This window comes from Pristis pectinata, chromosome 35 (genome assembly GCF_009764475.1).
Source record: "Pristis pectinata isolate sPriPec2 chromosome 35, sPriPec2.1.pri, whole genome shotgun sequence".
NCBI lineage: Eukaryota > Metazoa > Chordata > Chondrichthyes > Rhinopristiformes > Pristidae > Pristis > Pristis pectinata.
Window position 1 is genome coordinate 11317029 of NC_067439.1, and position 12227 is coordinate 11329255.

At 40.5% G+C, this 12227-nt stretch overlaps 1 protein-coding gene across 3 annotated transcripts in view; it reads right to left on the reverse strand.

Moving 5' to 3' along the window:
• The window catches only part of LOC127586352 (metastasis-associated protein MTA1-like), a 107457-nt gene that overhangs the window by 52671 nt on the left and 42559 nt on the right, over window positions 1–12227 (reverse strand). For all 3 annotated transcript variants that reach the window (XM_052044243.1, XM_052044242.1, XM_052044240.1), the window contains exons 3-4: window positions 9985–10078; window positions 778–855 (exon numbers count right to left, since the gene is read on the reverse strand). In XM_052044243.1, the coding sequence (XP_051900203.1) occupies window positions 778–855; window positions 9985–10078 (172 nt within the window). The remainder of the gene's footprint in view (window positions 1–777; window positions 856–9984; window positions 10079–12227) is intronic.

Sequence of the window (12227 nt, forward strand, 5' to 3'; positions counted from 1 at the left end):
AATAGGCACTCAAGCAAAAAGCAGCTATAGGTCTGTTGTTCACACCGACTCTTCCCACTATAGCCATGATACAAAAGAAACAGCACATTTATACTGTACACCAAAAGAAAGAAAATAAGAAACTAAGGTTAACTGTGACTTTAGCCCAGGTTAAAACAGGTCAGTGCTTCCTTAAACTGTATAAGTTTATTCCCATTGGAAGGTGGACCACATGACAGGGCGACAGAAAACAGTTTAATGTTTTTGAGCCAGCCTGCATCAGTAAAAGACAAAGTCATTAAGGAAGTACAAGGAAACTATGGTCCTTATGCTAGAGGACAAGGAACACTTGGACGAGGTGGCATTTTTGCACTGTGTCCTCAAATGCAGGCTTAAATGACAAGGTCTTGCAAACACCAGGTGAACATGAACAAAAAAGGCCAGAATTATTACAAGTACTTGAGGTGGATTTACAGAAAAAGAGAAGCAGTAACTACAGAGATCCAGAAGGGTTACCCACAGAAGCCCAACTACCAGATCTATGCTGCATTAATTCTAAAGTGATACAAATTCCCCACAGAACTTGACAAGAACAGAATCCCATTATGCAGATTTTTATTACACAGATGCACTGTGCCATTTCTGCAGATTCAGCATTATAGTCTGCTCTTTTGGTTCAGAGCATAAGAAAATGTTGTCACTCGAAATGCAACTTTATCCTTGGGTGCTCAGGAGAAACCACCTACACGCAAACTGAGAAGAGCAGAGGACAAGTTGTTAAAGCTGATGTTCACTTACCAGCTTTAGGCAGTGTTTCTTGTGGAACATCTGGGACTTCAGCCGGTAGTGTTGGATCACAATTATCCAACTCTTGACCTGCACGAGTCAGCAAGAAGTTAACAATTAATGAATGACGAAACACCTAATTTTATCTGCTAGTTAGCGAAAACTCTGGTTTTGTACTTTACTATAATCAAACTTGAATTTGTGTGCTCTGACTCAAAAGTACAAGTAATTCCACAGGAAAGCCTCAACTTACTCTGGTGGTCTGACAGCATGTACTTGAAGAATTTTTTTAAAAAATACATATTTAACAGTGGTTCAAAATCAAGTTAAAGAATTTAAATTGAAAACTTAGATAAGCTCTGAGGATAGCCTTTTCGGAAAAAGCTCCCATGCGTATTGCAATACCAAGAAACTTCTCAATCTGCTTATGTTTATGGGTGGGGTGGGGTGCAGGTTATAAAATTATTGGTATTGGTTTATTATTGTCACTTGTACCGAGGTACAGTGGAAAAACTTGTCTTGCATACCTATTGTACAGGTCAATTCATTACACAGTGCAGTTACATTGAGTTAGTACAGAGTGCATTGAGGTAGTACAGGTTAAAAACAACAACAGTACAGAGTAAAGTGTCACAGCTACAGAGAAAGTGCAGTGCAATAAGGTGCAAGGTCACAACAAGGTAGATCGTGAGGTCATAGTCCATTCATTGCATAAGGGAACCGTTCAATAGTCTTATCACAGTAGGGTAGAAGCTGTCCTTAAGCCTGGTGGTACGTGCCCTCGGGCTCCTGTATCTTCTACCTGATGGAAGAGGAAAGAAGAGAGAATGTCCTGGGTGCGAGGGGTCTTTGATTATGCTGGCTGCTTCACCAAGACAGCAAGGCAAAGACAAGAGTCCAGGGAGGGGAGGCTGGTGTCCATGATGCGCTGGGCTGTGTCTACAACTTTCTGCAGTTTCTTGCAGTCCTGGGCAGAGCAGTTGCTGTACCAAGCCGTGATACATCCAGAGTCAAAGGGGACAAACCAAATTTCTTTAGTCGAATGGTCAGGTTTGCTGTTCCTATATAGCTCATGGAGACTTTATTCAAGGTTGCACAAACTACAGACACTCACTGATAAGGGTCACACATGATAGTTACTTGGTTAAAGTGTAGGCCTCCAGTCTCCATAGACTCCAGAAACAATGCATTTTAAGGACAGAAAACTGGAAGTAATACAAATTAGATTTTGCATGGGTAGTTTCAAATGGATCAATCCATTAAATGGAAATGGTCCATTCTCCTAGGACTTTTGAACCACCTAGACCTAGCTTTTACTCTTCAGAGAGAAAACAAAACACATCAAGTGGCTAACCCGTAATGCAGTTGGATTTGTACAAGGTAAGGAGCTCAAGGCAATAAAACGGAAGTTTCTACTGGCCCTCCTTTCAACTGGCACCCAAAGGAGCTTAGTGGTGCACATTGCTCTAGCAGTCACTCACTCCTCCTACTAAACTGTAAGCTTTCTTTTCACAAAAGGCAAAGGTAGTTTATAAGGTTGTTTTCATGCAGTTTTTAATCTATCAGAAGCCAAGCCAGTCCTGCCAAACTGACTGGCAAACTGCCAGGTCTTTCTCTGAAACTCTAGAGACATTATCACGTGATTTCTGCCTGTGTAATCAAAGGGAACTCAATAAGAACAACAGAATAAGCTTCTCTGTTCACTTTGAACAACAGCACCAGCTGCCCACAGGGCCTCCAGGCAGCCATGTTGAGCAGGCAGAACCAGGCGTACGGAAACACACAATTGACAAGTGACCAGAGAGTTCCAGATCTCTACACCAAAACCAACTTTTATAGTGTCGTTTAAGAAAAAGCTTTGCTAGAAGCAGGTAGCACATAACAGTGGTGACACAATTTAAACTCACTGTCCCTATGAACACTGCAATTATGGGTAAAACAAAGCAAATAATACTATAGAAAAACAAAGCTTCCTCACTAATGAAAGAAACTAAATGGCATCAGAAGCTGTTAATCAAATTGCTTCTCCTGCCACATTACTGTGGTCCCCCGGCCCAACTCTGTAGAGGGCTCACTCTGCACAAACCCCAGCATGATCGTAATCCGCAGGATGTAATCTAGGAAGGGCAAAGTTCCAGCCTCACTCACTTACAGCTTTTCTTCACCCTTTTATGTGCCAATTACAGCAATGAAAAATCAATTAACCATTTCAATCCAGTAACCATTCCACAACAAGTAGGAAGCTTCCATACACGCAAGTTTTTTCCTCAACCTCATTTCTTATCAAAGACTCAGATACAGTATGTACATAGGTTATTGAAAGAGTACAAAGGTTATTGTGTTAGGATTAGGGAGGCATCGAGATGATTGTGTGTAAATGACAAATGGTATACTACTGATTGGGTTTGAAATTTATGGCTAAATTTGGTTAGTTAAGACTCTACATCACCAAAGTACATAACGGCTTCAACATAAAACCATTTCAGAACTGGAATGCAGGCCCAAGAGAAGAATGAGGAAATGACAAAGCTAAAAGAACACTTCAATTTATGTAACATCTTCACTGCAGTAAAACATTTAGCCCACTTACTCTCACTGTATCAGAAATATTCCCTTTGTGCTATCTTGATTTTAAAATTCCCATCTTTGTTTTGTTACTTCCCGCAATTTCATTCCCTGCTCCCTCTTAATTTGCCCCTTTCTAACTCTTAAATATCTGTCCTATCTGTACTCTTCCATTTCAGGACTCTTGTGCATTCATGAATTTAATTGCACTACCACTGGCTACCAAGGAACTAACCACAAATTGCCTCCCAAAATCTCTCTGCCTCCCTTGCCTCCTTTAAGACATTCCTAAAAACTGACCTCTTTAGTCATCTTCCCTGTGGCTCAGATCTCCTCTCCCCCCACACTTCCAACCCTATGAAGTATTTTAAAATGTTTTCTACTGCATTAAAGACAAAAAAATAAACAGAAGGAGCTATTGTTGTCAGAGAGCAAGTCAGAGGTTACAGTGGGAATCACCTTTATAATATTTATTGACATGCAGGGCTTCAGGACCCGTCTCTGGTTTGTCTTAGGAAAAGGACCCACCACAGTTGGCTCCAATAATTCAGAAAATAATAGAAGGAGAATTCATTGGAGTGCATTTTGTTTCTTATCCATACAAAGCAATAATTGGAGCAAAGAAAATTAGAGTAAGACTCCTCTTTATGCCACATCTTGCATAACTGCAGGACATCAAGGTGCTTTACTGCCCAATCAACAGCCCTTTGAACTATGGTCAGTTGTTGCAAAGTAGGGAGCAATTTGTGCAAAACAACATCTCGCAAATAGTGATGTAAAAATGACAAGATAATCTGCTTAAGCAATGGTGTTTGAGGGAGTAATATTAGCCGTGATTTTGCTTCTCTGCAGAGGCCAACCACAATGATAGAAAGGACCTCAATCTGAAAGGCACTTCCATTAGAACAGCACAGGTTTAAAAAGGGCTTATTTTGGGTTCCACCAAAGTCACTCAGCTCATTACAGCCTTCGGTCAAACATGGACAGAAGAGTTGAACTCCAGATGTGAAGTGAGAACAACTGCCCTCAACATCAAGGCAGCAATTGATGGGAGTATGGAATCAAGGAATCAATGGGAATTGTTTGTTGGGGGGGGGGGGGGGGAAGGGGTGCATATACTGCCTATGTAACCCTCTGCTGCTTGGAATCATACCTAGCACAAAGGAAGATGGTTGTGGAAGTTGGAGTTGATCATCTCTGCAGGATCTTCAGCTGCTGCATCAATGACCTTCCTTCACTCATAACGTCAGAAGTAGGGACGTTTGCTGATGATTGCACAGCATTCAGCACAATGCAACTCCTCAGATACAACCAAATGCAGCAAGACCTGGACAATATCCAGGCTTGGGCTGATAGATGGCAAGTAACATTCATGCCACACAAGTGCCAGGCAATAATGATATCCAACAAGAGAAAATCCAGCCATCACCCCGACATTCAATGGCATTACCATCACTGAATCCCCATATCAATAGCCTGAGGATTACTATTAGCTAGAAACTGAATTGTAATAGTCATATACACAATGTGGCTACAAGAGCAGGTCAGAGGCTATGAATCCTGCAGCAAGAAATTTGCATCCTAACTCCCCAAAGCCTGTCCACTATCTACAAGGCTCAAGTCAGGAGTGTGATGGAATACTCTCCACTTGCCTGGATGAGTGCAGCTTCAACACTCAAGGTGCCCAACACCAAACAAGACGTAGCAGCCTGCTTGATATACGACCCATCCATAACAATTAACTCATTCCAACACCAATGCACAGTAGCAGCAGTTTGCACTGCCTACAGAATGCAAGCAGCAACTCACCAAGTATCCTTAGACAGCACCTTCAAAACCCATGACCTCTACCAGCTAGAAGAACAGGGGCAGGAACAGCACAAGAACACCACCAACAAAGTTGCCCTCCAAGCCACACATCGTCCTGACTTAAAAATATAATCGCCATTTCTTCATTGCTGGGTTAAAATCATGGAACTCTCTCCCTAACAGTATTGTGGGTATACCCGCACCTCAAGGATCGCAGCTCACCACCACCTTTTCAAGGGCAACTAGGGACAGGTAATTAAATGCTTGTTCAGGCTGTGAAGCCCACATCCCTTGAATACATATATATTTTTATTTATTTCCTTATTATCCAACTTTAGAATTTAGGCAGTGGCCATTTGGCCTACTTTGCCTATAGTCAAACAAAACTTGTGACAATGCCCCTCAAACTGAAATAAAGTGTCTTAAATTAAATAAGCCTTTTGTGTAATCCAAGGATTAAGCAGAGGAAAACAAAAATCAACCAAGATGCATTTCAGTGATAGGTTTGATGCAGTTCCTGACAAAAGTGCAGTACTGATGAAAAAATACTGAAGAATGGCACATAAAAATTGACAACAGCAGAAAACTGCAGCAATCTTAAATCTGCCCCCAGTAAGCCAAAATGAGCAATCACACTTCCAGTGGGTAGCTTGAACCTGAAATCATGAAGCCTGCTGTACAAAGTGCAAGACAATGAGAAGCAGCAGCAGCATTCAAATTAGGGAAATCTGGGCTACATAGGGTTAAATCCAAGCTTTCTATTAAGGCAGTGTGAGCTGTTCAAGAATTTCTCAGAAACCAGGCTGAAGAAATGTTGAATATTTCAACCAACACAAAAGACAATATAAAATGGTAGATGGTAGGCAAACCTGCTGCTTTATGGCCCAAAAACAAGCAGTGCATCATGTGACCCAGTCCAGGCCATCCGACAGAAGTCATTATCGTGCAGATAAGGTAAAAAAAAACTCACATCATAGCCTTTGTTAAGGGGACACCAGAATATACAACCCAGAAGAATGTTTTTCCTTGGTTAAACCTTGCAGAATATGACAGCAACTGTGTCACACAAACCCTAAGCTGCCTCAGCATCCCAAGGAGAACAAGTCCATTTAACTGGGTGAGATTTTGTTCATCTCCCTTTCATGTTCTCAGAATGGTTTCGGGAATAATATTCACTTCCATAACCAGAGTTAATCAAGAACAACCACACCCCCACCCCATTTCCAGGGCTCCTACATTTCTCGATGTTCACCAACATCACCTGTTATAGTTCCAAGTACAAGAAAACTGACACTTTCACAAATTATTGATTTAACCATTTCATTCCCTCCCACCTCCCCTCTCCCTGAAGTCCACTGTAGACAGTTGGCAATGAGAACATGTACTAGAACCAGTTAAAACACGCAGTGCCATTAAGTGATCCTATAGCTCCAGCTGGCCTGATCACTAATTGCACCTTAACCCTCATAAGATCACAGCTTACTACCCTTTACTAAAGACATATTAGCCTTGGAGAGCACGGAGCATCAATTTAACAACATCGGACTTCAATAGTAAGGTTTCAAAGAGAAATTACACAAACGAAAGTTACAATCCTTAGTATTTGGAAAGTTGAGTGATTTCAGAATACAAAAAATAGTAGGCCATCTAGCCCCTCAAGCCTGCTCCACCATTCAAAAAGATCACAGCTGATTGTTTACTTCAACACCATTTACCTGCTTTATCCCGATATCCCATGGTCCTTTTTAATTCCAAAATGTACCGATCTAAGTTCCGAATACAATAAATGACAAAGCTTCCTTAGGCCTCTGGCATAGAGGATTCCAAAAATCCACCACCCTTTTGAGTTTAGAAATTTCAGTCCTAAATGACTTCACCCTTAATTTTAAGACTATGACGCCGTCCTTCTACACTCCTTAAAAACACAGAAAACTGCAGCAGAAGGGACTAACTGACCTTTGCATACACACCATGTCGGGCACTTTGCGGTAGAGAATTCCACAAATTCATAACCCTCTGACTGAAAAAAGGTTTGTTCATCTCAGTCCCAAATGCCTTGCTTTTATCTCAACACTACAGGCCTCTTGTTCTGGACACTTCAGTCAGAGGAAATATCCTCCTCACTTGGACCCTGTTTAGCCTTCTAAATATTTTCTACATCAATGAGATCACCTCTCAATTTTTCTAACCTACAAAGAATAGACACCCAGCCTACTCAGTCACTCCTCACATGACCGACCCACCATCCGTGGAACCTGATCAGTGAATCTTTACTGCCTTTCCTCTATATACAGTATACTCCTCTTTAGTAATGAGACCAAAACTCTGCACAACACTCCAGGTGTGATCTCCCTTAGGCCCTATATAATTGCAGAAGACATCTTTTCTTATGTACTGAAACCCTCTTGAAATAAACCATTTGTCTTCCTAATTGCTTGCTGTATCTGCATGGCAGCTTTCAATGATTTGGGTACAAAGAACCGATGAACATCAAGATTTTCCAATTCATACAGAAGTACTGAGCATTTCTGTATTTTCCACTGAACTGGATAAACTCAATTTTCCACAATGTATTCTATGTGCCATATTATTATTTACTCGCTCAGCATTTGAAGTTTTCAAGGTGTTGTGGAAATTACAAGGTTTACAGAGATTCTTCTGGTTGGGGACTCCAAGACTAAGGGGCAGACCTTTCAAGAGAGAAATTAGAAAACACTTCACAAACAGCTGTTTATGCTAAATCAAATGTCATTTAGTTCCATTCTCATACAACTTTTTTTCCCCATTCCAAGTATTTTTCCAATTTCCTTTTTGGAGGCTACTTTTGAATCTGTACTCACTACTACTGAGCACAATATCACAAATTACAATCAGCCAGTGTCCCCTCTGACTCCATTGCTCATCTCTTTCCATCTCATTTGATCGTCCACCCTTCAATTTTGTTATTTTCCTTTATTAAAAGCAATAACAGTTCAGCACCATAACACTGGGGAAAAAAAACACAAAAATCTTACATTGATAGATTTTTGTTAAGCAAGGGTATTAAGGCACATGGGGCAAAGCCAAACAGTGTTAGAGGCCAGATTATATATTTATCTCAATGATTGAAAGAACAGACTTGACCAGCTAGATGATCTTTAATCAGTTCCCATATTTCTATCTCCCCTGGAAAGTAGTTGCTGCGTTCAGTGTAGGTTGCATTCACTTTAGCTGGCATGACTTCAAGAATTAAATAGCTCCCAATTCGCAGCATTCAGACTTCTACATGAACAATGGTCATTTTGGATTAAGCCACAAAAGGACCACATCTAGTAACAGACAACCCCTTTAGGAGAGGAGCAAAGGGAAGAAGATGAGGAAACACATATTTCTGATGAATGCAAGCATCATTTACAAAAGTGGAATACAGGATGGCATAAAACTACTCAATTCAAAGAGCAATCGATTTAAATTACACTGGGAAAGAATTAGAGAGCATTTCTGTCAATCTAAAAGAGAAGTTAGAACTAGGTATAGCAGCCTATTGATTATGGAAAGAGAAATGATAGGTTGGCCTTTTGGATGGGGGTCTTTAAAAATCGATGAAGCGACTGCACATATTCAGTATGTTGCAATTTAACAAATCATCACAGGAAACCATATCCAAGACTGTTAACACCATAATCAACCAACTGCTCAGTTTAAAATCCTGTCTTGCCATTACTTGGGGGAGGGGCACAGTGATGCTTCAGGTAGTGCAACTGTCACACAGCTCCAGGGTCCTGATCTTGATTGTGACTTGTTTGTGCAGAGTTTGCACATTTCCCCCGTCACTGCCTGGGTTTGCTCTGAGTACCCTCTCACATCCCAAATACATGCTGGTTGTTCGGTGAATTGGTTACATAACATGGAATTGATGTGATAGATGTGTGCCAGGAGAAACTGGGGAGGGGGAGGAGGGTGCTTGAGAGAATAGGTTGCAAGGGAATAATTTGGGGAATGGGATTGATTGGGTTACTTCAATGTCATAAGCAAAACATGGAAATACCTACATCATTGCTTTTGTGAATCTTGGTGTTCATTGCTGTCAAGGTGACAGTCTTCATTTAGTGGTGTGACTGTCTCCTGAGTAATTAAGTATTCTGTGCAGTAATGAGGGAGTGCTATCAACCTTCATATGAGAAATTAACTAAAGGCCCTTCACATCAAAGGTAACATTGGACAATTTGGAGCATACCTTCCTCCAATATTTATCTCCGAATTGCAGGGGTGTGAGTGCCAAAGGAAACCAAGAAAAGTCAGAACAGGGTGGATGAAAGAGCTGGTCATTGCATGGTTAGTTTATCAAGAAAAGCACATCAATTTCTGAACATTACTGAACATAAGCTAAGCATTCATTTTGGAGCAACATATTCCATGCTACAATGCAAAAAGAAAAATCACTTAATCTACAGCCTGCAGCATGCTTTTCTCTCCTAGCATCCTGTCCCTTCTGTTCAGCTCAGGATGCCTTTGCCATCCTTTCTCAAGAATACTAGTTTTACCATCTTTCACACTACCTAATGTTGAGTGGATATTCATCATAGGGCGTTATCATCTATTTTCAAATGCATCACAATGGCAACTTTCAGTTTAAAAAACAGCAATTTAAAATGCTAACATTTAAAACTGTCAACTTAACATCCTTGTCTCATTTTGCAGTTTTTGGATACCTGGATGTCTCCTGCCATCCAACAAACAAATCATTTCAGTTCCATGCATTTATATTTAATTATTGGTCCACATGTAGATGTAGGTCCAAAAACATTGTACATTGGTTAGCATAAAGGCAGATTGCAATAAAGCAAGGCAGCAGTGAAAACTTACTCGCATGTTTGTCTGCTAATCCAATAAGGGTGCTTGGTATATCTCGTCTTCTATAGAAACAAACCACTTTTGCTTCAACGTTGCCGTTTGCAGTCTGCAATTGGTGAGAAAGAGAAAAAAAAAAATCACTTCATTAGAATATAATTACCAAATCTAAAACTAGCAGAAAGCAAGATGATGAAGTATTTATCAAATGGGATAGGTTGCATGGAATTTGGATGAAGCAATATTTCACACAAAGTTTAAATAAATCCACAAAGGTAGATAGTGATGCAGATGTCACAATGTTTTCCAATATCCTGATACTTACCATTCTTCACATTCATCCCAACAACCATGAATCTTGTGATGCTCTCTAGCACCAATTTTGGTTTCCCAAGTCAAATCAGATTTTATAATGATTTCTAATTCCTCATCAGGACAGCTTGTCAGTTTGATGTTGAAGGAAGAAGTAGTGACTCAACCAATCTCTTGATCCCCTACAAAACTGAACTTGCGGTCAACTTCAACAGGTCCTCCACTAACTCTGCTCTTTTCATTAATTATGGCTGCTTTGCCTGTCATTATTGATTTCAATTCTCCTCAACCTCCTCTCAATGTTTCTATAACATTGGTTATGTGCAATGTTGCTTCCGGTGACTTTCATTAACTTCGCACATAATTTCTATTCATCCTTCAAGTCCACATTGTTCATCTGAATCTGCTCTCAATGAAACTCCCAGCTCTGCTACTGCACAATCTCTCAGTCCTCAATTGATGTTACTGGATTGCTCATTTAATATCTAGTTTTCTAAGCAAGTAGAGAGAGCAAAAAGCCAGGGAAGTAAGTAGGTAGGAAAAAAGTTTTGCATTCACATAATGACCTTTACTACCTTGGGATGCCCAGTGCTTTACAAGCAATTACTTTTGAAGTGCAATTACTATAAGATATTTGAGGGCAAGAAAGTGGTAGAAGTACCAAAGCAATTTTATCAATTGTTTTTAGCCAATGCAGAGAGGCAAGGAGAGAGACAGTGAAGTTGAGAGGGGATTATATGGGTGGAGAGCAGACTGCAAATCAATAAAGGAGACCAGGTTTCACAAGTGAAGCTGCAATTTTTTCTAGTTAAACACTGGAAAAGCTGATCCTTCCAGTATACACTTAATTTCAAACTGCTCCCTAGCCACCACCTCAGGCTGAACTCAGATGTTAACAAACATACACCTTCTCCATCACAAACCCAACTTATTTTAAATTCCATTAATATCACCCACTGCAGTCTCAACCCATCTTCTAGAAAAATATTCTCATTTAATATCATGTCCAGATCTGACTCCTGCTAGCCTGCCATTTCTATTCTCTGAATTGCAACATGCAAAACTACACTAACTGTGCTTTAGGCTCATGTCATTTATCACTGTCACCCTTGCTGACCTACATTGGTTTTCTAATACCCCATGCCTCCAATTTAAATACCTCTTTATTAATGCAACAAATCAAAAAAGGATGACACATACTGGTGCATCATTTGGCATTGCTGCTGCACAGCTCTAGTTACCAGGGTTTGACCTTGGGTGCCATCTTGTGTTTCCTCCAGATGTTCTAGCACCTTCCCATTTCCCAATGATGTGCAGGTAGGTTGATTGGCAATTGTAGATTGCTCCTAGTGGGGGTAGTGGCAGGAGCTTTGGGGAAGTTGCTGACATATGAAAAAGAATGAGTTACAGGGATACAAGTAGGGGGGATGGGATTGCGCTGAGAGCTACCACTTCAGACTCCGTATTGAATTCTGCAGTGAGGGAACTTGATTTCTCTTTCTGTACAAGTCATCCATCTGTGATATTGGTTCAATGTTTGATTCCCCCCCACTTTTTTTTAAAAAGAGAAAACTTTTTTTCCCTCTGGGTGTGGAGACATGCGCAGACTGACCTGCCATGCATGTCTTTGTGCACTGCATTTTGTAAATTATTTTGTCTATGTTCTCACTCTCTAATTGTTCCCATTTCACTCATTGACCAGATAACCTCGTTTACATCTTATCCCCAGGGTCACTCTGGTTTTACCCCATCATAGACATCCCCACTCTCTGCAGCTTCACAAGCTTCTTTTCTCTTCCCAATTCTGACTAAGGGTCTTTAACCTGAAACATTAACTCCGTTTCTCTTCCCAAAGATGCAGCCTGATCTGTTGCGTATTTCTAGCATTTCCTGTTTTTATTTTAATGTGTTGGTTTTTTCCCCCAATACTATTTACTGTTCTGAAT